The sequence below is a fragment of the Mobula hypostoma genome, chromosome 27 (genome assembly GCF_963921235.1).
Source record: "Mobula hypostoma chromosome 27, sMobHyp1.1, whole genome shotgun sequence".
Lineage (NCBI taxonomy): Eukaryota > Metazoa > Chordata > Chondrichthyes > Myliobatiformes > Myliobatidae > Mobula > Mobula hypostoma.
The window spans coordinates 21195931-21223170 of NC_086123.1; the positions used below are offsets into that span (position 1 = coordinate 21195931).

General features: G+C 44.7%; 1 protein-coding gene across 8 annotated transcripts in view; it reads left to right on the forward strand.

Annotated features, from left to right (window-relative positions):
* The window catches only part of cux2b (cut-like homeobox 2b), a 351466-nt gene that overhangs the window by 213392 nt on the left and 110834 nt on the right, over positions 1 to 27240 (forward strand). For all 8 annotated transcript variants that reach the window (XM_063034539.1, XM_063034536.1, XM_063034537.1 and 5 more), the window contains one exon: positions 13553 to 13631. In XM_063034539.1, coding sequence (XP_062890609.1) covers positions 13553 to 13631 — 79 coding nt within the window. The remainder of the gene's footprint in view (positions 1 to 13552; positions 13632 to 27240) is intronic.

Below are 27240 nucleotides of genomic sequence, written 5' to 3' on the forward strand. Positions count from 1 at the left end.
GACACATGGCTCGAACTGACAAAGGTAATTAATTAGGCTATTATGCATTCCACAATGATAATTGCTTTGCTGGAAAGGCACCAGCCTTGAAAAGCCCAGGAGTATGAGTGCAATCCATCACTGAGAGTGTTTTCAGCGCAGCTGTGTTTTTTCACCTTGACTCATTGTACAGCATATTAGGAACACAAAAATTAATGATACATCAATAAATAATATCTATTACTTGGCATGTTGCAAGCTGTTGGAGGATTTAATGGTTATTAAAGCTGTTTAATAGTAATGGCATTTCTTCTGCGCTCCTCCTGAAACGGGCTGTTTGACACGGAATGTGTCTCCTGATTCTGGAAGTGAAACGTGTAATTTTCTGGAACTGGCGAACGTGACGGACGGGCTGCACTTCAGTCGGGGCGGCGGAGCTGTTCATTTGCCTCCCGGCGGGCCGCTGAAGTGTAGCCTGCGTTCCGAGGTGCGGCTAGGCAATTTGTTGAGACGGGCCCGTGAATTACAAATGACCTCTCACTATTGTCTGCTGACAGGGATTTGATGCTTCTTGGAGAGTTTGTGTTTGACTGGAGCGAATCCTTCAGCTGCCAGAATGTCAAGGTTAGAAGTCAGTAATTTAACTGATAATTGCATAATCACCAGTTGTAGTAATTATAATTCATGATTACATAATTACTAATTACAGTTCTGCCAATCTAAGTGGCTGGGATTTTCAATAGATCTTCTACTTTTTCATATTGTGCCAGGGCTGACGGTTTTAAAGGAACTGCCAGAAACTGGGTGCCCAGCAGTATTGTTCCACTGATGCTTACACATTTATTTGGGAAATTTCTTTTTCCGTTAAAAGTAAAACCCTCTTGTTGAATATTTCTGTAATTCTATCTGAAGCTGGAGGTACTTAGGAATTACCTCTTCACTCATCCCCAGCTTGGCTTCGGCTCGGAGTTACTGAAAAATCAAATGTTAAACGGGAATCACTTCAATTGCTTGTAGCGTTTAAATAGGACAGCAATTGCACAAATTACTGGATAACCCTTTAAATGTGGGTCATGCTACGTGAGTCATGTCCAATTTTGGGTGAATATAATAACTCTTTAACACAATTTGGTAAAGTGAAGACTGACACTGGGACCTGTGTCTGCTGGTTTTAGTGAGAAACGTAAAACTGAAACATCGCCAACTTCTAACCTGGACCTTTCTTTGCCCCAATCAGTGCAAAAAGGGTCTTGGGGCAAATTGGCCTGTTCCGATTGACACACCCACAATTCCGGAGGAACTCGGCAGGCCAGGCAGCGTCAGTGGAAAAGAGTAAGTGGCCGGCGCTTCGGGCCAAGACCCTTCATCAGGATTTCCAGCATCTGCAGATTTTCTGGTGTCTGAAGTGGATCTCAAAACATCGAAAGATAAAAGTTGGAACTACAAGGAATTCGTCCAGCCCCTTGAGCCCGCTCTGTCATGGCACAAGATCAAGGCTGACCTCATCTTGGCTTTCGTTCCTCTATCCAACCTGACCCCACCCTACCCCCATAGTCAAATGTCTGTCTGAGAATATATTTAGTAGTTCAGGCTCTACATCTCTTTCGGGTCAAATTTATTTACCAAGATACAGCACAGAATAAACCTTTTCGCACTGTCTAGCAATTCCCCGATTTAATTAGCCTAATCATGGTACAGTTTAGAATGACCAATTAACCCACTGCCTTTGGACTGTGGGCAGAAACTGGAGCACCTGGAGGAAACCCACAATGTCAAGGGGAGAACGTACAAACTCCTTTGCTGGCAACGACAGGAATTGAACCTGGGTCGCCTGTACTGAAAAGTGTTGTGATGACCACTGTGCTACAGTCAGTCAGTCAGTGGGTGCCGTCCCGAATCCGTGGTTGGCGGCTATGCACCTCCATCTTCTTCGATTTCGCGACAGCACCAAGTACAGCCTCTCCTCCAGTTTGTTCTCGCTGGCTGCCTCGGCACTGCCCGCTGCCATCCCTGTCGAAATCGAGCTCGAGGCCGTATCGGCCTCCGGCCGTGGCCGCTTCTTTGAGCTCGGCCCTTCCTTAGGCGGAGGCCTTGGGCAGGTCCAGGCACATGGTGCAGCGCCCAAGTTCATCATGTCTCTTCTAACTAGGTGCATAGCATACAATTCGTAGATACGTGGTGAGGCTTTAATCTCTTCCACGGACGATGGCCGCTGGCTCACAAGGAGTTCATCCACCCTTGGTCAGGTCTTGTTTTTTTTAGTCCTGCTGGGTGTCCTCACACCCTCCTCACCAGACTGTGTCCAGTGGGGGAGCCGGCCCAAGTCACCGACCACTCGACCACGGCCCCCGGCTGAGCACCGGGCGCCCGCCCCCCACCGAACCTCTCTGAGCTCCTGGCGCCCGACCGAAAACCGTGGTTGCATGGCCGGCGACCAAACCAGAAGCTACAGTACCACCCGGTATTTCACGGTATTTAGAATTGCTGTGAAATTCTAAATATTTACAATGATCTTAAGAGAAATAATTCCTGTCATAGGGTCTTAAAGCACTACAGCACAGAAACAGGCCTTCAGCTTAATCAGTCTGTACTAAGCTGTGTACTCTACCTTGTCCCATTAAACCACACCTGGACCATAGCCATCTATAACATTTCCATCCAAGCACCATCCAAATTTCTCTTAAATGTTCAGCCAAGATGGCGTCGAGGTACAGTCTCTGATGAGGTCTTGACTCACAGTTCATTTTATGTAGGATGGTAGGTATGCTTTTGGGGCAGAGAGCGGAGTTAGAGATCAGGTTTAGGGTTTACTGACAGGGATGTGGGGGAGTTAGAGGTTAGGCCTAAGCCTAGGCCTCTGCTCCGTGTACGACGGCTAGTGACGTAGAAGTGTGGCGAAGCGCATTCATAGTTGGATGCTGGGCCAGAAGACCATCGAGGACGAGGGCTGGTGCTCCCCACCAATTCCACAAGTCGTTAGCGGGTTCCGGGATCACAGTTCCATGCGGGCAGGAGACCCCTTAGGTGCATGAGTCAGTGAGACTGGAGTTTCCTCATTCGATGTCATCTGTGAGTCCTGGGGTTGTTACTGAAGACTGGAGCTCAATTGGAATTCTGGAAGTCAAGGCTCAATGGCCAAAGCCTGCGTCTGCAAGTCTGTTGGGGAAGTTGAAGGTCCATTATCTGTGAGTCTTACTGCACTGGAAGATGGAGGCCCAGGGACAGCCTGTCCTTGTGTGTGTGGGGGTGAGTGGTAGGGAGGTAAGGGGGCCTGTTGCTGTCGTTTTGTTGTTGTTCCTTGCGTGTCTTGTGAACATGTAGGAGGGAGAGTGAAAATCTGGCCGGGCGGTGCCACAACAGCAATCTCTTACTCAACATCAGCGAGACCAAGGAGCTGATTATTGACTTCAGGAAACCGGAAGTGCATGAGTCAGTCCACATCGGGGGAGTCAGAGGTGGAGAGGGTCAACAACTTTAAGTTTTTCATTGCTGTCATTTTGGAGGACCTGTCCTGGACCCAGAACATCAGTGCACTTACAAAGAAAGCACGGCAGCACCTCTACTTCCTTAGGAGTTTGCCAAGATTCGACACGACATCTAAAACTTTGGTAAACTTCTATAGATGTGCGGTGGAGAGTATATTCACTGTCCACTTCGTTGCCAGGTATGGAAACACTGATGCCTTTGAACAGAAAATCTTACAAAAAGTAGTAGATATGGCCCAGTCCATCGTGGGTAAAGCCTCCCCCACCCCCTGCCCACCATTGAGCACACCTATATGGAGCGTGTCACAGGAAAGCAGCATCCGTTATCAGAGGCCTCTCTCCCAGGACGTGCTCTCTTCTCACTGCTGCCATCAGGAGGAAGGTACAAGAACACTCACAACACGCTGGAGGAACTCAGCAGGTTGGGCAGCATCCGTGGAAACGATGAGTCGACGTTTCGGGCCGGAACCCTTCGCCAGGACTGAAGAGGGAAGGGGCAAAGGCCCTATAAAGAAAGTGAGGGGAGGGTGGGAAGGTACAGGAGCCTCAGGACTCACACCACCAGGTTCAGAAACAGTTACTACCCCTCAACCATCAACCTTGAACCAGGAGAAATAACTTCACTCAACTCCACTTGCCCCATCACTCCACAACCGACAGACTCACTTTCAGGGACTCGTCATCTCATGTTCTCGATATTTATTGCTTATTTATGATTTTTCCCGCTTTTGAATTGGCACCGTTTGTTCTGGCTGTTTGTCCGTTGTCTTGAGTGCAGACTTCCATTGATTCTGTTGTGTTTCTTGGATTGACTGTGCATGCCCGCAAGAAAATGAATCTCGGGGTTGTATAGGGTGAAATAGGTCCTTTGATAATATATTTACCTTGAGCTCTGAATGGGCACGCTATAGGTGATGAATAAATGAATGAATTCATCAATCTGCAGAGCAGACTCGATGGGCTGAATGGCCTACTTCTGCTCCTTTGTCTTATGGTCTTAACGTTGTAATCGAACCAGCATCCACCACCTGCTGACAGCTCGTTCCGCATTTGCAACACTCTCTGAATGTAGAAGATTCCCCCCCCCCCCGGATTTCCCTTAAATATTTCTCCTTTCACCCGCGAAATGTGACTTCGAGCTGTAGTCTCAACCAACCTCAGTAGGAAAAGCCTGCTTGCGTTTACCCTGTCTATACTCTCATCATTTTGTAAACCTCTATCAGATTTCTCCTTATTCTCCAATGCTTCAGGGAGTAAAATCCTAACTATTCAATCTTTCTCTCTAACTCAGGTCATCAAGTCCAGACAAAATTGTAAATTTTCTCTGTACTCTCTCAATCTTATTGATATCTTTCCTGTAGGTAGGTGACCAGAACTGCTCACAATATTCCACATTAGTCCTCACCAACTTCTACTCCTGTACTCCGTACTTAGAATTATGTGCCCTCTTTATGACACTATCTACCAGGTATGTCACTTTCCTGAAATTATGGACCTGTATCAATTACTGTGTATGACCTACCCTGATTTGTCCCCCCCGCCCCAAGTACAACACCTCACACTTGTCTAAGTTAAACTCCATCTGCAATTTTCAGCCTATTTTTGCAGCTGGTCCAGCTCCCACTCCAAGCTTTGGTCTTCCTCGCTGTTGCCGAGCTTTGATAGTCTTCCTCACTGCCTACTACTGACCCACCTCCTTTGTTTGTGATGCTATGCCTTCTGGTCACTGTTTTCTTGTGGCTGCGTGGGTGCGCAGCCGCACGGTAATTGAAATGTTCCCGTGCCCATAGCCGTCGTTGCCACGCAGCTGGCAAAAGTTTACGAAACGTGAACGATGTTCTTTGTTGTATTGTATTTCATTATTCCCTTCAATTAATAATTGACGGCAGCACGCGTAGCCACTTCGGTGGTGATGTCTGTAATCTGTCAAGTAGGGGACCGTGCACAATTCTGATTTGATGGAGACGGACGTGAGAGTCCGGAGGAACATCTGGAAAACTTCTGAAATGCCCACTTCGCTGCCGCTGTTACTGTGTGGTAACTGGAATCTCCGGAGCGGAAGGCCCCAAAATCCTCGGCTTTGCTGTTTCAGCGGCCGGGGCTAGGTCGAAGGTGCTCGGCAGAGGATGGCGCTCAGGAGGCTGTATCGGAGGGGCTGGTCGGAGGCTCAAAGTTTTCGGACAGATGGACTCAGTGTCGGCTGTGGTCAGCTGCTTCCAAGGCATCGGCAAGTTGACGGTGCCTGGAGGTTTATGGCAGGGAGTTTCTCCCTTTTGCCACCTGCTATCGGGGACTCGGGAGTCAATCGACTCGGGGACTTTTGAGACTTTTTTTACCGTGCCGATGGTTTGTTCTTCATTAAATTACGGTATTGCTTTGCACTGCTGTAACTATATGTTATAATTATGTGGTTTTGTCAGTGTTAGTCTTTGGTTTGTCCTGTTTTCTGTGATATCACTCCGGAGAAACATTGTATCATTTCTTAATGCATGTATGCATTTCTAAATGACAATAAAAGAGGACTGAGTGTTCTCCTAATCTAATTAAAATCAAAGGTATGTGATTTCTAAAATTTTCATTCTAAGTATCCATAGTATGCATATTACCACAAAAAAAAGTGCCAGGCAGTGTTCAGGCCGTGTACAAGTTTCCTGTTCAGAGCAGTGGTCTGCGCAGTTGTGTAAAAAAAAACAAACAATTAAATACAGGGAAGGTTGCTTCTGTTCCTGGATTCCCCCACAATAGAAAATATCCCCTTAGTACCAGCTCATTGGACAAAATAAATCTCAGGGTTGTATATGGTGACATATACATACTTTGATAATAAATATACTTTGAAATTTGAACCCCTTCATTCTAGGTTGACCTCTGAACCTGCTCCTGACTGTCAATAAGTGGGTCAAAACAAGCTACATTTCTCTAGCTTGTAGCAGTTACTTGGTAACTAAAGGAAGCTATCCTGGATAATGCTTCTTGTGTCTTCGATGAAAAACTCCTGGACTCTTTAATTGATGTGACAACCCCCCATTGTGGGCCACTTTGCATTGTACTGGGTGCAGAAAGATGTCTAGCTCAATAACTTCAAGCATTATTGCATTATCTTGCTCCTCTTTACAAAAAGCTATAATGGATCTAATTTGAAGACCAAGATTGCTGCCTTGCTGATAAAAAAAACGTGTTGCATTTCAAAGAATATATTAACTAAATTTCCCTCCAGCAGCTGGTATGGTCTAATTGCCATGTTCATCGATCGTTTAAGTTTGCCTCTTCTGATGTGCATGCAGCTTGGCTGGAAATTATTATACTACCTTTGTAATTTTGTAATTTTAATCATATTTTCACACCATCAAGTAAATGATATACTGCATTTTGTTTTGAGCAAAATTTACACACAGTATATCAGAACAACTTAAGGTTCTAGAAGTATTTTAAGACCAAAAACAAAACATCAGAGTTTTCACTTGCATCAATTTTTTCTCTTGCCACTTGTGCCAAAGGTAGTACATGTGCTCGTTTTGACTAATTAGTAAATAAGCTGTAATTTATTTCCTGGAATTTAATTTTGTGTTTAAAATTCAGGCAGTGATCCTGGTTTTCAACTTTCCATGTCATTTGATGGAAGTCATGTGGGTTTGATGGGGTGGGGAAGTCTGTTGGCGAGCCTGCCAGCCTGGCACATCAACAGTCACTTGGTTGAGCTAGTTAGGGAGCTACATGTTGTGGATCTGCTCTGGAGTTTGATTAACACATGTATGAGAAGGATTACATAAATAATAGTGAATGCAGCTGGAAAATATCCAAGAGAAGTGTATTGAATTATGGAGTTGTAGAGATCTATAATGGTAATTGGCAGATTTTTTTCTCTAAAGAAACTAGACTTCAGTTATTAAAAGGACAGGTGAAGAAGGCACCCCGTAGAGGTGTTGAAGTAATTATTGGTTTGCAGTCCTTGTGGACCCTGTTTGTCTTAAGGAAAAGGATTAAAATTGTGACTGTCCCTTTCTAGTTTTCTGAAGTTTTCTTGAACAAAAGCTGAGTTCCGTTCTCTGCTTCAAAGTCGGTGGGTGAATGGATTGAAACTCCTTTTCTCTCGCTTATATTTCTCCATTTGCTCTCTCGTCTCCACCCCTTTCTGTTGACTTCCTCCTCCTCTCATCTCCCCCGTCATCCTCTCGGCTTCTCCCTCTTTCTCTCAGCTTCCTCGCCTTGTTCTCTCGTCGCCTCCCTCCATCTTTCTCTCTTCCCCGTTCTATATTATAGACAGTTACCTTTTATGAATTTTATCTTGTTCACTAATCTTGAACGGTGAAAGAGCAAAGAAACATAAGGAATGCTGCCCCTACGTGTTACCGGACTTGCTTTGTTGCTATTGATTTAATGTAATTCCTTAAATACTATTTAACTCTCACTTCTCTCATGTTCTGGCCCTTCACCTGGTAGATGCCAAATGTCAGCGTTCTGCGAACACTGGGAGCTCTTTTAGCATCTTTGACAAACTGAGGGAACAGTCACATTTCTGTGTGGATACACCTCCTCAGAGCTGCATTGCACAGAAAGGGAGCAGCAATTCCTGTTGTAATTACAACTGGATTCAGAAGCTGGAGAGGTTTGTCAAGAGCTACAGGTTGGGTTCCAATTAACGGTGAAATCTTTTCAGCATAGTAAAACGTTCTGTATTTGTCTGACAACGTCTCCTTACCTCTGAGATCCAGGTTAGCGCTGTTCTATTTAAGGCTCAACCAGCAGCAGGGAAAGTTTTTTTTTACAAACAAACGGAGGCATCTGGTGAGAGATGGGCTTTCATCTCTTTGGACAGCAGCCTGGTTATAAACTGGGTTTCCTAACGAGGTTTGGTGATGCTGGAAGGCAGGTGGTTGTCCTGTTGAAGCCGAAATAATCAGTGGGGTTGAAGTGAGCAGGTAAAAAGTGTCTATCTGGTGGGAGGTTTCTGGCGTTCTGTTCATGAAGCTCAGATATTTCGCTAGCTATTTAAAGTTTGACCTTTGCTGCCCTCGTACATGGACGGCCAGTTTGAAATCCTTGAGGATGAGGAGGCTGATGCTGGATCACACATGGAAACCTGTTTATTGAGTTACAGCCCGGCCCTTCGAGGCACACCGCTCAGCAAGCCTCCGGTATAACCCTAGCCTAATCACGGGACAATTTATAAAGTCCAATTAACCTGCCGACCGGTACGTCTTCGCAATGTGGGAGGAAGCCCACGCAGTCACGGGGAGAAGACACAAACTGCTTACGGTCAGCGGCGGGTGTGGCACAGGAATGCTGTAAGGGCGTGAGTGAGTTTTGCTGACATTTATTGAAGAATGTACGTCACAGCATGCAGGGAAATGTGTCACTTGCCCCAAGTCAAATCAGCGAAGACTGTGCCAGGCAGCCTGCAAGTGTCGCCATGCTCCCGCCGTCAGCATAGCGTGCCCACAACCGACTAACCCTAACCGAACATCTTTGGAATTGCTTGCAAGACACGTTAACGCTTGACCTTCTTTGAGGTGGATTGAACTGGCCCTGTTAAATACGGTGTGTCGGTGGTCTGACTAAGGCCTCCTCATGCAATAAGTTAAATTAATGCTGCTTTCTTTCACTTCGGGCCTCCATCGTCAACCAGAGCAAGCCCGGTGCTTTCACGTTGGGACTCCCCGTGTGCAGAATCTGGCAAGGGACAGTGTGCAGGGATGGTTTTCTTAAAGTGAACATTCTGGTCAAAAGCAAGTTTGAGCAGTGCTTCCAAAAGGAATAAATGATTGAATTCACAGTGCAATCAATTATCCTGCACCAGGATGGTAAAACAAATATTAAATATGTGTGGAGAACCCAGGAATACTATAAGGAAGCAAATAAGTGTTGGCAATGTATTTATTGAAGGATCTGAATCGCTTGCAAGATATTTTCAATACTTGCAAGATCTTCTTTGAGGTACTTTAGGTCCATTGGCCATTTTACATCAAAGGTACGGTTGAATACAATGAGTTTGTGATCTGGTTAAGATTTCTTGACCATCGGTTTGGTTTCTACTTCATTTATCAGTAACCTCCCAAGTCAAGAGTTCAACCGATGCCACACTGCCCTGCAAACCCCCCCACCCCCCAATTTAATCCCAGCCTAATCACGGGACAATTTACAACGACCGATTAACCTACCGACCGGTACAACTTTGGACTGTGGGAGGAAACTGGAGCACCCGGAGAAAATCCATGCACTCCATGTGGAGGACGTACGGACGACATCGGAATTGAACCCTGAACTCCGCCGCGAGCTGTAGTAGTGTTGCACTAACCGACACTACTTTTTTTTTTGAATGAAGTGAGCAGAAGGCAGTTTAGTATTGCAAACCAGTCTCTGCTGGGCTATCCTGACCACACTGACTAAGCACATGGTCAGGAGTGCACAAACCACACCCTCAGGATTACAACCACATCCTCAAAGTGCGGTTTGTCCACCAAATGCAGCAGTAATTCTCTGGGTAAACCAACCAAGGGTTGAAACCCATGAAGGCTACATCTGCTGCTCAGAGCGGTGGCTAAGAACGTAGGGGTGATGGCTCAGCCCTCTATTTCTCTAGGAGGGGAGGAGAAGATGGCAGCGTGACACAGCGCGCACAGCCGCTCCGAAATTATATCGTATATGTAAGTAGGTACCGTGCACAATCCTGATTTGATGGAGACAGACGTGAGAAGCACGGAGGAACATCTGGAGAAACTTCTGAAATGCCTGCTTCGCTGCTGCTGCTACTGTGCGATCGAGAATCTCCGGAGGGGAAGGCCCCGAGTCCTCGGCTTTGCCTATTGCCTGTTGCTGGGGCCGGGGTCGAAGTGCTCGGCAGAGATGGTGCTCGGTGTCGGAGGGCTGGTCGGAGGCCCAAAGTTTTCGGACAGACTCAGAGTCGGACTGTGGTTGGGTGCTTCCAGGGTGCTGCATCGGCAAGTTTGCAGCGTTGGAAGCTCATGGCAGGAAGAGTTTTCTTCCTTCTACTGTCTGCATGAGATGATGGAACTTTTGAGAGACTTTGAGACTATTTTTACCGTGCCCATTGTCTGTTCTTTATCAAATTACGACATTACTTTGCACTGTTGAAACTATGTTATAATTATGTGGTTTTTGTCAGTTTTTCAGTCTTGGTTTGTCTTGTGTTTCTGTGATATCATTCTGGAGGAACATTGTATCATTTCTTAATACATGCATGACTGCGTGTCCTCATAATCTAATCTAATCCTTGCGTTTACTGTTTCTATGACTTTCTGTTGTGGTCATTCATAAGATGGCAGCCCGTTTGTAAATCCGGTGATAAAGTATGGAATGTTCCAGATAAAGATGGGCTCAGTATGATGCCTTTGAGAAAGTGAGGGCCCAGCCCTGCCTGTAGTGATCACTTGCGTGCACCCACCCTCCCCACTGGAAGAAAACGTACAGCCAGATGTCAGGTGAGTTCCTAATTAAATCTTTGTGTCTCGCAGCGTTCTCCGAGCTAACAGGCAGGAGATTCCCCACAGCTTCCCGCTGTTGCTGTTCCGCGGTCGGCCACTGTTTCCCTTCCTCCCTGTTGAGGGAGTGCTCAGTCTCTGCTTGCGCAGGGAGCCGCAGGACCAGACTCTGCTGCTGCAGCACATAGGCAGATTAATGAGAACTAATGCCAAGCCATCCATTCCTCAGACAGCTTTCTTTCCACTGGGTTTTCCACTGTTTGAGGATCTGTGTCCAGACGTAACACGGTTTCAAAAATCCACATCGAATTGTCAAGCAGCATTTCCTATCATCCACATTCCTTGGGATAGAAGTTGTTTAAATAATTGATTGTTAGATTACTTAGTGAAACCTTGGATGTCGGTTATAAATAGCTACGTGCCTCAGGAATGCACATTCAGCGTTTTTATGCGGGGAAGAGAAAGAAAAGCTGCCAGATTTGCATTTGACGTGGGAAGAAGCACTTGTCCTTTACCAGGTCTGGGTCTGTGCAAAATGCAGACACCAGGCTGCTAAGCACAGAGTAACACGTGAGGAAGACGCGCGGTGAACTTCTCTAATCCGTTTGTGATTCGTTCATTGGGATTGTCAGGGAGCCGTTTAATGGACAGTTTTTAAAATCTGAAATGATCAGCAGGGCAGCGAGCCTCTCTCAGAAAGACGCATCAATCTGTGACTATCCCCATTCTGCTTGGAATTGTTTTGTGGAGGCCACTTAAGTCCTTGCCAGTCCCTACAGATAATAATTGTGTGTTTCATTGATCTGTGTGTTCTGCACAGTTCATTATTTTGGCATATGAAAACAAAGCTTAAATTTTTAAAATCTTACTCTGGGATATAATCGATACGATAGTTGTCTCTGGATAACTTTAACCTTTATAGGAAATATGGGAGTTAACCATCGGCTGCCAGCCTCCGAGCTTCTGTTATTGAGCTGTGGCCTTGCTTGAACAAAGTTGCTTTTGAATTTTATTCTTTAATTTTCATATTCTGCAGCCTTGGTTGGTAAATATGTATGTCAAGCGTAGAGTCTCATTGATTGCATAAAGCATACAGGCAGTTGTGTATCTAGAGATCACTTAAAGCTGCACAGATGCCTTGTACTCAGACCTCAACCCTTTTGCACTTGTGGAGTTGCCAGGCCTGCAGGCTTTCTGTAGCATTTGTTTTTGTCAGTTTCAGCGACTTGAGGTGCTAGCGTCATATCAAACAAGAGCATCACTCTTAAACTTGTAAACACGATGTGCCACAGATGCGGGAAGTACAGAGGAACTAAAATGTGTGCTGCAACTCAGGATGGTTATGCATAAGAAAACCTAACTAATAAATAATAAATAATTGAAAGTAAAGGAAACCAAAGCTACCAGTTCTAAAAATATTCAATAAAGAATGAAACTAGCAGGGGTTCCCAACCTGGGGTCTATGGACCCCTTGTTTTATGGCATAAAAAAGGTTGGGAACCCCTGCACTACAGGAAGCTTTAGGACAGGTTTTCCAGCATCTGGGGGATGAACACTTTTGAAACAGCACAGATGCCTGTGTGCTGTTTCACCCCACCGTTGTATCCGCCATGGTGTAGTGGCGTCCGCACCGGACCGGACTTAGAGACGAGGGGGTCCTGGGTTCAAATCCTGGCCGGCACCTTGTACGCTTCCCATCCGTGCTGGGTTGAGTGTCAGGCTAGTGACTCAGTCTCGTTTTAACAAAAACAGACAAATGCGAAGGAAACATTAAAGGCGCGGAAAGGAACAACAATTCTATAAACCAATTAATGAGGGGCTGTAGCCGTTCTTTTTTTTAATCCCTTGATTGACGTTGATAGAGCTTCTGGCTTTTGCAGCATTGCTGACTTCCGTGATGGAATGCAGAAGCAGAGCCCGAAAATGAGTTTAGCCTGGCAACTGTAAGCTGGGTTAAGTGGTGAGATTTTTAAAGGTCCTTGTGTGGAGTGAATCATTAAACTGGACATTGCAACTTGAGGAACCATATGCAAAAGGGAGAAGTAAGTGACTGTCATTGGAATTGCGCCAACACTGAGAATCTGAGGGAATCAATCCGGATGCACCCATCCAGGTGATCAATTGATGTCACCAATTGCACAGCTCACCTGTGCACATTTTTATCAGGTAACAGCATAGCACACAACTCTTTGCAAGGGCTTGAGTAATCTTTCTGAAATGCTAATTTGAGACCAACAGTTCCAATTTTTCTTGCAACATCTGGCTTTCCTTCCAGTGATCTATTTATCAACAGCCAAGCTCTGGGTAACTTCCTTGAACTTTTCTTGGAGAGTTGCCCTCAGCTTAGCCAGGATTCGGAAACGTTCAAGTGGGTTGGGCTGTGCCCCGCAGATGGTGGGGGAACCCACGGGATTCAAAAAGGCTCATGTTTCTTGGGGTCTTTCATTTTGTTTCCTAAATAAACCTTAATGCAAATGCTATAGTTTGACAAAGTGATTCTTGGGCATTAATCAGTTTGCTGCCGTTACTCCTATTTGTTTGAGGGTATTGGTCTGGGTCCGCACTTAATGAACCTGTCGCAAGTAATCTAATGTAAATCATCTTAATTATTTGAGGATATAAACCTTTAGTAATTGTTCTTTTTTCCAGGTGGTAGCACTTGGGAAAAGAAGCAAAGAGGCTGAGACTGCCTTTCTCAATGTTTACAAGCAATTAATAGAAGCACCAGGTAAGAAGACATTTAGATATTGATCCATCTGTAATAATTAGCTCTCCTGAAGTGGCTGAATGCCCATGCAAAGCAATTCTATGCATTATTCAGCATTCAGCTCAGAATGTTAAATCTGTATCATTGAGATCTATTGGTCTGTGTTCAGCATACCTTGCTGCTGTTTAATATGTTCTAGCGTGATAGTCATTTAATATTACAGCATGTGCAATGGAAAAGCTGTGATTTATAAGAACACAAAAGATATAAACTAGCATGGGAGTCCAAACATGAAGTTGCCAGCATCACAAGTCAATGACAGGTTACTACCGGCAACAAAATCAATTTATTTCAGATCTGAATTGTGTTTGAGCAGACAATTACAAAAGAAATGTTGAATTTTAAATAGCAGTTGTGTTCTTAGCTGCAAACAACATTGAGCTCTCCTAACGAATCATGACTAACTTAAATTTTCCTTGCTACTGTCTCAAGATGCTCCATTTTTTTCCTAACTTTCCTCCTTGATCACATTTTGAGTTGTCTGTCCTAGCATCCACTTTTGTCTGATAACAAAGCAAAGATCCTTGCTATCTCATTATAAGTGGAAGTTCTTGTTATTGCTTTGTGTAGTTGGAACATTGGAATGCCGAATTTACAGTACTCCTGCAAGAAATGCAATGCTCTCTTTTTTTCCCCCTCAACATTCCAGTAATACACTTTGAATCTCCTCGTACATCAAGGGCAGGTTAGCAACCACAGCTGGTACGAAAATAATCCTCCCACGTACAAGCTAAAAGTGTAGAATAATGTGGAGGAGGAACGAGAGGCATCAAGGAAAGATTTCAAGGCCCTCACACTGTGTAACATCATCTGAACTAGATGTTGCTTCACAACCTTGAAACTCTCTCTCTCTCTGTTAGTAATTACTCTTTACGGCCACTCACAAACACCTGCTTGACAGGTTGTAATGCTCCTGTGGTTTTAACACATTTCCATTCACGGTTGTCACTTTAAAAGGCTTGACTAAGGCTGAAATCACAAATTCCAAGAGGATGCGGGGACAGATCTTAATTTAGCAAGTATATGATCACGGCATCTGTACATATGTAATTAAAGTATTAAATCCAGATTCTTTTTAAAATTGTTCATAAAGGTGGGAGTAACTAAAAAGACTTCTGAAATGTGCAAATACCATAATTAATGTCAGACTGGTGGAGAGGTGGTAAGTGAATTGTTGGCTGTAAATTACTGCCTGCTTTTGTCACTGCTGATCTCTCCATTATAAACTTGCTTTGAATCGTTCACTCTATACCTGCGTCTGTGCCTGTCACTTGTACTTGCAAGCCCCCTTGCTGATATCGGACCTGAATGCTGTCCCTTCGAGGTCCTGTGCAAAGGCTTTTGAGAAGGATTTGTCAAGTTGACAGGTGTCAACAGAAGGGGCCAGAACTATAAATGACCCATCAACGTGAAGGATTAAAAGGCTACGGAAACTTTGTTCTGTACTTTGAAACTAAAGGAAAGGACGTGCAAAAGACACGATAGCGTAAACTTTGCAGTGATGAGCTGAATGAATATTGTGTTATCTGACGTGTATTAGATGTCACACCAAAACTGACGTCTGCAGCTGTGCCCCCAGGAAAACCTGGCTTTTAAAATAACCATCTGTAGATGCAAAGATTTCCACTGAAAGTGTAGAACGCTAAAAAAAAATCCTTCCCCGGTTACAATGCAGACAAAATGTTTTCATTCCAGAGGATCAAAGGTGTTTTAATGCCAGGTTCTCATCATCGAGTTCCACCTGCAGGTAGTGGCACAAATTGAACAATCTCCCCCACCCAGGTCTCAGACAGGAGTTTCTTCAGCATGATATTCTTCTTTGATGTTTGTTCGGGTGCTTTGATGTTGATTTAGGGGCTTTGATGTTTACTTGGGTTACACGTATCTAGTTTAAGAGTTTGATATGTCCACTTGTAGCAGTATTTTATGGTTCACAGACAAATTACCTGCTGGTGTCAGAAGTACTTTCCCCTATGATTTTTTTGTTGTGCCCAGTAATTGCTGTTAAGCAGATTGGCATTTGCGGAAAATTGTTGAAGAGGGGGCACAACTTCACAGTGAATTAAAGACTGGTAAATATTCTGTTTATAGAAGATCTACAAAGGCATTTTCTTAATTTTGTCAATTTAAAGATGCAAAAGAGTGTTTGACTATAAACTCGGCAATATGACTTTAGTTTTGACCCATATGTAATTCTGTTACAAATGGGAATTTGCTTTTAGTATTATGACCATCTAAACCATAAGACATGGGAGCAGGATTAGTCATTCAGCCCATCGAAACTGCTCCACTGTGTCTGATTTATTATCCCCCTCTTATGTTTCATAACTTCAAAACATTAAACTAGTTCAAAGAAAGACATGGGAGTCCGAAAACACGGGGGTAACTTCGAGTTTAGTTCAAGCGAGATGCGCACGTATCACATGGTAGCGTGATGACATATGCAATTCACGTATTTTACATATGACCTGTAATTATTTAAACAACCAAGAATGCTTAACCAACGTTTTATATATATATATATATACACACGATCTCTCAAATATAACTGAAATATTAAATTCGCAGCACACTCAACCCCATTCTCCTGCCTTCTCCCCATAAACTTCCTTGTCCTTACTAATCAACCTGCGCTTTAAATATACCCAATAACCTGACTTCCGCAGTCACCTTTGGTAATGAATTCCGCAGATTTACCGTGCTCTGGCTAAAGAAATTCCTCCCCATTGATGCCCTCAGGAGACAGTGTCCTAAGGCTGTGCCCTCTGGTCCTCGACTCTCCCACGGAAACATCCTCTCCACTCTCTACATCCACTCTGTCTAGGCATTTCAGCATTGATAGGATATTCCGCTGGGTTCAATCCTTTGTGGGGCTTTGAGATCATTGCATTTAAGGCCAGGCCTCTGCCATGCAGTACACAATGCAAGGTTTGTGAACAGAGGTGTTCGGTACAAGCACCTCCTCAGTCTTTGTGAAAGCAAACTGGTGAAACACTTGGTAACACAAGGCCGGACACAAATTATTAAGCTTCTTTTACTTCACAGTAACTGAGCAAAGCAACAGTTATGATCAGCCTCACTAAGTTTAATCAGTGCAGCTTTCCTTTGCCTAATGATATAACATCATAACCACACTATACTTCCCCACATCAGTGCCTTGTCTTGCTTGATTTAAACAAAATAATTTCCCACTCTCCTCCTCCTCCTCCTCCATCCTTTTCACCTGTCCTTGTGTGCAACTCTACACCAGGGGTTTTCTGGACTATTTTTTAAAAAGGGGTCGGGGGGGGGGAACATTACCCAGTTCACTCAGTGAATAACTGGCAAATTCTCCTGAGTGCTTAGGATTAAGTGAGCTAAACATTACATAACGTCCTAGAAAAATAGAGGGCTATGGGTAACCTGAGGTAATTTCTAAAGTAAGTACATGTTCGGCACAGAATTGTGGGCTGAAGGGCTTGTATTTTCTAAGTTTCTATTCCATGATTATCAAGGGATCAACTTTTTAAAAAAATAATCCTGTTTAAACTTTTTTTTTAAGAACTGTCCTTTATTTATCTATTGGTTTGTTTATTTATTTGATACGCAGCACGAAGTAGGCCCTTCTGGTCAGCAAACCCCGATTTAACCCTAGCCAAATTGTGGGTTAATTTACAATCACCAATTAACCTACCAACCGTTTAACTACCCTCGGACTGTGGGAGGAAACCAGAGCACCCGGAGGAAACCCACCCAGTCACGGGGGGAACGTACAAACTCCTTACAGGCAGCGGCGGGAACTAAACCCGGGTCACCTGAACTAGAAAACGGTGTGCTAACCGTGCCACCCAATTGATGGAGGAAGGTGGGCTCTATCCAGCTCAGCAAGCTTACATGACCCAACGTTAGTATAATTTCCCAAAATATTTAAAGCGTGAATCTCTACATAGAAAAATTATTCCAAAAAAAAGGTGAAAATTATAAATTGGTAAAGTTTTATTTAACCTTAGAGCACCTACTTGAGTAATATTTAATGAATGACTTTTATTATTTCTATTTGATCAGTTTACAGTAATTCCATAAAATATTTTTCCCAAATTTCCATATTAAAGCCAGAGACAGATTGGGCTGCTTTGCTGAATGTGGAGAACTGCTCGTCCTGTTAAGATACATAAACATTGTGTTTTTCTGTGATCACCCTGTATCTGAGGTCAGCTCAATCAGTGATCAGATCAAACAGTGGATGATTTCTGTATAAGGAGATAATTTGCAGACGGCTCCAATGGAAAATATTGCTGCAAATTTGAGCACTGTGAAAAGTTACTGGGCCTGATGTAATTAAATGAATTCTGCTGCTTATTTTTGTAGGGGTAATTATATGGCTATTAAATATAAATAGGAAAAGGAATCTGAAACAACTCAATGATTTCTTTCTTCCCCCAGCCTCTCTTATTTTTGCTTTCTTAACTCGTGTTGTTCTCTACTCCATCTTGTTGCACAGATTTTCATTCCTCTTTTATTGATCTGTTTGTTTATTTGTCCATTCTTATTTATTCCTTACTTGATCTTCTGTCTGTCTCCCTTCTCTCGTTCTTTCTTGTGGCTTTTCTTGCTCATTCTCCCTTTCTTGGCTTCATGTTTTGTTATTAGTCAGATCTATAGCTCAAGTTCAGTTTTATTCTCAAAAGGCAGACATACGCAGGGTATTAACACCATGAAAATTTGGCTTTCACTGCACAAACTTGACAAATGTATGTTAACATAAACTTAAATTAGCATAGATTATAAATGGGTTACACAACAAAGTAAGCATCATGACACCTGTGCAAGTCGGGGGAGAAAGAGAGAGAAGAAATACAGTCTTGAGGTAGTGTTGGGGTTTTTCAGGTTGGTTCAAGAAACTGCTGGCAGTGGTGAAGAACCGGTTGTTGAACCTTGAAGGTCTTCTGTTTACCTCCTGTTTATTGACAGCTCTGAGGAGAGGGCATGGCCTAGATGGAGGAGGTGAGGTAAAGTTCCTCCCTGTGCCTTGTTTGGCCCATCTGGCCGTTTCCTTAGCGCTTGTCTGTTTGACGAAGCCGAGTTGCTAGCTCGACACCCAACGCAGCACAGATGCAAGGCGTGCAAGTAGCCGGCCGGATTCAAACCTGGGACCGCGTGTCCCTAAGTCTGGTGCGGTTCCAACTACACCACCGGCTGGCCAGATGGTGGAGGTTTACTGTCTTGCCTGTTTTCTCCGATTTCCCCCCCCCCCCCATTCTTCCCTTACTTTTGTCTTTTATCCTGTTATTATCACAAGACGGCATTGAATTTTATCGTGATACAGGTTGGTGGTACTCCTTTCCCCTCCCTCACGCCCAACGTTGTCCCATGATTCTGTCTTGTGATTCGGCATGCTTTTTCCGCGTGTCAGCCTTTTGCCATTTGTTTCTTTTCCCCCTCCATTTTTAAGGTGTTTTTGATCAATTCCCAGCTGATCAGTTCAAAGTAAATTTATTACAAAGTACGTATGTGTCACCGTGTACAACCCTGAGATTTGTTTTCTTGCGGGCATGCACAGTAAATCCAAGAAACACAATAGGACCAACGAAAGACTGCGCCCAACAGGACGGACAGTCAATGTGCAAAAGGCAACAACTGTGCCATTACAAAAAAAGAAAAATAATAATAAATAAGCAATAAATATCGAGAATATGAGATGAAGAATCCTTGAAAATGAGTCCGTAGTTTGTGGTGGGGCCAGTGAAGTTATCCCCACTGGTTCAAGAACCTGATGGTTGAGGGACAATAACTGTTCCTGAACCTGGTGGTGTGGGTCCTGGGGCTCCTGTATCATCTTCCTGATGGCAGCAGTGAGAAGAGAGCATGACCTAGGCAGTGGGGGTCCCTGATGATGGATGCTGCTTTACTGTGACAGCACTGTGTAGACGTGCTCAGTGGTGGCGAGGGCTTTACTATGATGGACTTGGCCATATCCACTATTTTTTGTAGGATATTTCCTTCAAGGGCATTATTGTTGCCATAGCTGACCAGTAAATATACTCTCCGCCACACATTTAGAAGTTCAAGGTAAATTTATTATCAAAGTACATATATGTCACCATCTACAACCCTGAGATTCATTTTCTTGCAGGCATACTCAATAAATCTTTAGAATAATAACCATAACAGAATCAATGAAAGACCGCACCAACGTGGGTGTTCTACCAGTGTGCAAAAGACAAACCGTGCAAATATAAAAAGAAAGGGAGAAAAAACTAATAATAAGTAAGCAATAAATATCGAGAATGTGAGATGAAGCCACCTTTAATGTAAGTCCTTAGATTGTTGGAATACTGTACATATAGCATGTATCTTCAGGGAGGCCATGAAACATTTTGAGAGCTGATACCTGCCTTGATGCGTGTTACTGAAGGGTCTTCACTCAGCTACTCTCCTTTTTTGGCATCCTAGTTGAGTTTTCCTTCAATTGCTTTCCTATTGTCATATGTCCTCTTTGCCGATCTCTTTTATTCTCTTTGTGTGCCTCTGCTCCCCAACATCGCTTCAGGTCTGTGGCTTTCTAGACTTTGCAGTAGAATTAGCAGAGGAAAATCCTGTACACAAACATGAGAAACTCTGGAGAAACTGTAAATCCAAGCAACACACTCAAAATGCTGGAGGAACTCGGCAGGTCAGGCAGCATCTATGGAAAAGAGTACAGTCGATGTTCAGGCCAAGACTCTTCATCGGGACTGGAAAAGTATGATGAGAAGTCAGAGTAAGAAGGTGGGGAGCAGGGAGGAAGAAGTACAAGGTGGTAGGTGATGGGTGACACCAGGAGAGGGGGAAGGGTGAAGTAAAGAGCTGTGACGTTGACTGGTGAATGAGTTAAAGGGCTGGAGAAGGTAGAATCTGATGGGAGAGCACAGAAGACCATGGAAGAAAGGGAAAGGGGGATGAGCACCAGAGGGAGGTAATGGGCAGGTAAGGAGATAGGGAAACAGGAATGGGGAATGGTGAAGGGGAGGGTGCAATTATCGGAAGTTCGAGAAATCAATGTTCATGCCATCAGGTCGGAGGCTACCCAGACGGAATATAAGGTGTTGCTCCTCCAACCTGAGTGTGGCCTCATCGCTGCAGTAGAGGAGGCCAATGTTGGAATGGGAATGGGGAAAATCCTGTGTTTTGCTGAAAACCTGCAAAATAAGAGAGCCTTTTGAGCAATTAAATTTGACTATTGGGGGAATCATCATGCAAAGGAATTTACCCCTCTCCCCCAGCCTTACCACCTCCCTGCCCAGCTTGTACCATTACGTTCATTCCATGGGCAGGTTGTTCTTGGGCATGTTGTAGGTCATCTGGAACTGAGAAAACACCAGCGTCCCTTTTTTTCAAAAAAAGGACGGGGATGCCAGAGATCAATAGCGAACTGTTTGTGTTCATCTGTTAATTGGACCCAAGTGGCTCTATCCATGAGACGCGTTTTGCACATGTAACTAGTGATTGTGAAATGTGGCAGATGATTCAAATGGATGTTATTTGGTTGCTCGTGGTGACTGAATTAGGCGAGTTCTGTTTTTATTACATGGGATAATGAGATTTTTATCTGTGTACTGGGGATTAAAATCTGAGTATGTTAATTTTTCTCTGAAAACTGTAACTGTGGCTTTGATTATTATTCATAAATGCATGACTCTTATTTAAATATTTTCCCTTGTTTTAATGCAAAACATGTCTAAAGCAGAGGATGCAGAGAGATGACGCGCTAATATGTTTGGGTTATGGAGACAGGCATGATCTATTAGCAGTGTGATGTGGGATGCTGTGGGAGGATCGGATGGTGTCAGGCATGTGAGAGGAGGACTCTGAGGTTGGAAGTCAGCAGGGTGAGGGAAGGCACACTTGCTGCTCTACAAAAAGACAGATAGGTTTGTCCCAGAGGTGACTTCATCTTGCTTACCATGGGAAAGGTTGATTCAAATGTTGGGGTACAGTGCCTTGTAAAAAGTTTTCAGCCCCCAACCCTTTGCTCATGTAAATGAATATTGCTAACAGGGCTTTTGGTCAATTTAATTGAGAATTCTGATTTGTGAATCACATGCTCTTTTTATCTGAGAGGAGCCCACAAACTGGTAATTGTACAGCACGAAAATGTCAGCTGTCCAAAGGTATTCGTCCCCCTTTGCTCAGTAGTTAGTTGGACCGCCTCTCGCAGCTTTTTCAGCCAGTCGTCTTTTTGGATAAGTGTCTATTAGCTCCATTGGCAGAACATGATAGAGCAAGATTTGCCCACTCCTCCTTGCAAAATTGCTCAAGCTGTGGCAGGTTAGTTGGCGAGCGGTGGTGGACAGCAGTCTTGAGGTCTTACTAGAGATTTTCCATCAGGTTAAGGTCAGGAATCTTAAGGGCATCAATGTGTCTTCGTTTGAAGCCGCTCCATGGTTGATCTGGCAGTGTGATTTGGCTCATTGTCCTGCTGAAAGGTGAATTTCCTCCGCAGTTTAAGCTCTCTGGCAGAGGCTAGCAGGTTTTTTTTATCGAGGATCTCTCCGTATTTAGCAGCATTCATCTTCCCATCAATCCTGACAAGATTTCCAGTCCCTGTTGCTGAAAAGCATCCCCACTGCATGATGCTGCCTCCACCATATTTTATAGAAGGGATGGTGTTCCCTGGCTGATGCACAGTATTAGGAATAACTCCACACGTACCGCTTTGAGTTGATGCCAAAATGTTCCACGTTAGTCTCATTCAACCACAAGTCTTCTTCCACATCTTTACCATATTTTCAAACTGACACTTTGCAACTTCTTTACAGGCGAGGATATCCTTATTTTAGAAACATAGAAAACCTATAGCACAATACAGACCCTTCGGCCCACAAAGCTGTGATGAACATGTCCCTACCTTAGAAATTACCTAGGGTTACCCATAGCCCTCTATTTTTCTGAGCTTCATATACTTGTCCAGGAGTCTCTTAAAAGACCCTGTCGTATCCACCTCCACCACCATCGCCAGAGGCTCATTCCATGCACTCACCACTCTCTGCGTAAAAATAAACAACCTACCCCTGATATCTCCTCTATACCTACTTCCAAACACCTTAAAACTGTGCCTTCTCGTGTTAGCCATTTCAGACCTGGGAAAAAGCCTCTGACTATCCACACGATCAATGCCTCCCATCATCTTATACACCTCTATCAGGTCACCTCTCATCCTCCACCGCTCCAAGGAAAAAAGGCCGAATTCACTCAACCTATTCTCATAAAGCATGCCCCCCCCCCCAATCCAGGCAACATCCTGGTAAAAGGATTTTGTTAGCCAGGGGTTCTTCCTTGCCACTCTTCCATAAATACCGATTTTGTGCAAGGCCGTAGAGATTGTGGAGCCGTGAACTTCATCTCCAGTAGCAGCCACTGAACTGCAGTTCGCTCAGAGTGACTGTTGACGTCACAGTAGCCTCTCTTATAAGTGCCATTCTTTTCCGGTGACTAAATTTAGAGGGGCGTCTCGACCTTGGCTGTGGTTTCATATTTTTTCCAGTTTTTCACGATGGACTGCCCTGAGCTCTGAGGTAAGTTCAGTTCCTTCGAGATGGCCTTGTACCCGTCCCCAGAATTGTGTTTCTTTACCATCACTTCCCTGACTTGTCTTGAATGGTCTTTTGCCTACAATTTGTTTTGGTCTGTTAAAAATCTACAGTACTGTTGGTCTTTACAGAGATTGGGGGGGGGGGTCTTTATTCAGGTTATTTTCCTATTTTCTACACCAACAAATTGGGTGAGTTGGTAAGGTAATACAGTATTGTACCTGAAGAAAGTTAGCATAATAATTACAAAGGGGATGAATACCTTTTCGTCTTCACAATTTTAGTTCTGTATCAGTGTGAATTAACCAGTCTGATGGCCTGGTGGAAGAAGCTGTCCTGGAACCTGTTGGTCCTGGCTTTTATGCTGCGATACCTTTTCCCGGATGGTAGCAGCTGAAACAGTTTATGGTTGGGGTGACTCGGGACCCCAATGATCCTTCGGGCCCTTTTTACACACCTGTCTTTGTAAATGTCTTGAATAGTGGGAAGTTCACATCTACAGATGCGCTGGGCTGTCCGCACCACTCTCTGCAGAGTCCTGCGATTGAGGGAAGTACGGTTCCCATACCAGGCAGTGATGTAGCCAGTCAAGATCCTCTCAATTGTGCCCCTGTAGAAAGTTCATAGGTTCTGGGGGCCCACACCAAATTTCTTCAATCATTTGAGGTGAAAGAGGCGCTGTTGTGTTTTTTTCACCACACAGCTGGTATGTACAGACCACGTGAGATCCTTGGTGATGTGTATGCTGAGGAACTTAAAGCTATTCATCCTCTCAACCCCAGATCCATTGATGTCTATAGGGGTTAGCCTGTCTCCATTCCTCCTCTAGTCCACAACCAGCTCCTTTGATTCTGCGACACTGAGGGAGAAGTTGTTTTCTTGACACCACTGTACCAGGGTGATGACTTCTTCTCTGTAGGCTACCTCATTATAATTTGAGATTAAGCCAATCAGTTGTGTTGGCACGTGGCCAAGTGGTTACGGCGTCGGTCTAGTGATCTGAAGGTCGTGGGTTTGAGCCTCAGCTGAGGCAGAGTGTTGTGTCCTTGAGCAAGGCACTTAACCACACATTGCTCTGCGGTGACACCGGTGCCAAGCTGTATCGGCCCTAGTGCCCTTCCCTTGGATAACATCGGTGGCGTGGAGAGGGGAGACTTGCTGCATGGGCAACTGCCAGTCTTCCATACAACCTTGCCCAGGCTTGTGCCCTGGAAATCTTCCAAGGCGCAAATCCATGGTCTCACGAGACTTAACGGATGCCTATATTATAAGCCAATCATTGTGTAGTGTAGTCAGTGAAAGTCATGGGCCTACAGAGAGTAAAGGAGGGGGCTTAGTACACAGCCCTGAGGGGTACCTGTGTTGAGTGTCAGAGGGGCAGAGGTGAGGGATGCCACTCTTAACACCTGCTGGCGATCTGACAGGAAGTCCAGGATCCAGCTACACAAGGCAGGGTGAAGGCCGAGGTCTCTAACCTTCTTGTTGAGCCTGGAGGGAGTTATGGTGTTGAATGCTGAAATGTTGTCCAAGAGCAGCATTCTCACATAAGCATCCTTCTTCTCCAGGTGTGTAAGGACAGTGTGTACAGCTGTAGCTATTGTGTCATCTGTCGATCGGTTGTGTCGGTAGGTGAATTGTAGGGAGTCCAGTGTGGGTGGTAGCATGCTGCAGATGTAGTCCTTGACCAGCCTGTCAAAGCATTTGCTTATTACTGAGGTGAGTGTGACAGGACGCCAGTCGTTCAGACATATTACCTTGGTCTTTTTAGGTACAGGGACAATGATGTACGTTTTGAAGCAGGAGGGCATTCTACACTGGGGGAGAGAGAGAGAGATTAAAAATGTCTGTAAACACACCTGCCAGTTGAGCCGCGCACATCCTGAGTAACTGCCCTGGGATGCCGTCCGGTTCTGCAGCCTTGCAACTGTCCCCTCGTTGGAAACACCTGGGTACTAGCCTCAGAGACGATCAAGGTGCAGGTCTCTTCAGTGTTGGCAAGATCGAATCGAGCATAAAAAACGATTTAGCTCATCTGGGAGAGAGGCAGCGATGTTGGAAACTCCACTGCGTTTAGCTTTGAAGTTTGCGATGGTGTGCAGACCTTGCCGTAAGCTGCGTGTGTTGTTGGTGAAGAGTTGTGTCTGAATCTTGTTCCTTTATTGTTGTTTCGCTGCCTTGATGACTTGGCGCAGATCGTAGCTGTATTTCTTGAGTTCCTGTTGGTCACCAGCAACGTAAGCTCTGTGTCGTGTGGTACATGCTGCTCACACAGAACAGTTTCCAGTTTGGATTGACCCTGACCGATTTCTGGGGGACACCTTCTTTCTCCCCCCACCTTTTAATTCTGGTCCCTTCCCCCTTCCCTTCCGGTCCTGAAGAAGGGTCTCAGCCTGAAATGTCAGCTGTTTATTCATTTCCACAGGCGCTGCCTGACCTGCTGAGTTCCTCCAGCATTGTGTGTGTGTGTTGTGCTCTGGATTTCCAGTGTCTGCTGAATTTCTCATGCTAACAATTAACCATGGTCTGTGTGAGGGATTGATACACGGCTCTGTCTGACATGTGGCAGAGCCTGGAGTTCCAGAAGATTCCAGAACTCCTGAAGCCATTTCTGTTCTGGTGAGAAAAAGAACTGAAATTCCATTCCAGTCTAACTTCTACAAACCATGCTTCAGCTAATGGTTCCTGCATTTAAATTTAAATCAACCACGTGTTGCTAAGCAGACTATAGACATTTTTTTTAATTTGCCACTATATAGTTACATAAACACCTCTTAAAGTTATTTACAGCATCTCTTTAATCATTTTATCCAAATGCGAAGCTGCCCCCTTACCTTCCCCATAGGTATTGGTCCAACACCCTCGGAGATCACAGCAAAGTCCCTGAGATCATGAGCCGTGCTGTTTACAAGAGGAGGTGTTAGTTCCCGTGTCCTGTTGTGCACTGCCGTGATAACGCGGTTGGCTGACTGGAGTGTGAGTCGCAGAAATGGGAACTTTGTGAGGAATAATTGCAGGTGGTCACACACCTTTGTTGTCTGCAGAGCACTGCCAGGCATCCAGGGTGAGAAAGAATATTCCTGTTCGCATTTACTTCCCGTGACTAATCGGGAATGGTGCTGTTTTAACTCTGTGGTTTTGGTGCAAGGTAGCTTTGCAAGCATTTTCCATGATAAGCAGGTGTCGTTTCCTGATATCACAACTTTATTCTAATACTCTTGCACAACCATACACATGCAGCAATAAATAAGATTATAATCTTATTCATTTGGTTCTTATTAATCTCTGGAGATTATAACCAGTCACGAAACGGGGTCTCAGCCTGAAACATCGATCATTTACTCTTCTCCATAGACGCTGCCTGACCTGCTGAGTTCCTCCAGCATTTTGTGTGTGTTGCTCTGGATTTCCAGCATCTGCAGACTTTCTCATCTTAATAAATATGATTAGCGTTCTCTGTCATAAGCAGTGAAATGCGTTGTTTGCATCGTTGACTGACACGGTTTGAGGGTGTGTTGGGCCAGCCCACTAGTGTTGCCATGCTTCCAGCACCAACGCAGCATGCCCACAGCCTAACCCTAGCCAGCCGTCTTTGAAATGTGACAAGGAGCTGGAGCACCCAGAGGAAACCCACGCAGTCATGGGGAGGACGTACAGAGAGTGGCGGGAATCAAATTCCGATCGCCGGGCACTGTCAAGAGCTGCGCTAACCACTGCTCTACCTGGCACCCAGCGCATAACAACTTAAACATTTGGGTCACTCTTTCCTGTATCGTGCCGTGTCTGAATACTTGTTCGATATTTATGAAGTGCTGTGCAATTCAGAGCAGCTCGCTGTGCTGAGGTAAATCTGTCATTTAATAATGACTACAGGGAGCAGGTTTTCTGATCCTGCTTCCCCAGCCAACCCATCAGCCTCCCCTTTGCGGCTCGAAGTGATGCCGAGAAGTCGTGCGCAGTCTTCGGCCACGATCCCAGCTCGACTCCTGTGCAGCCTGAAAGAGAGTGGCCACATTCTCGTCTCA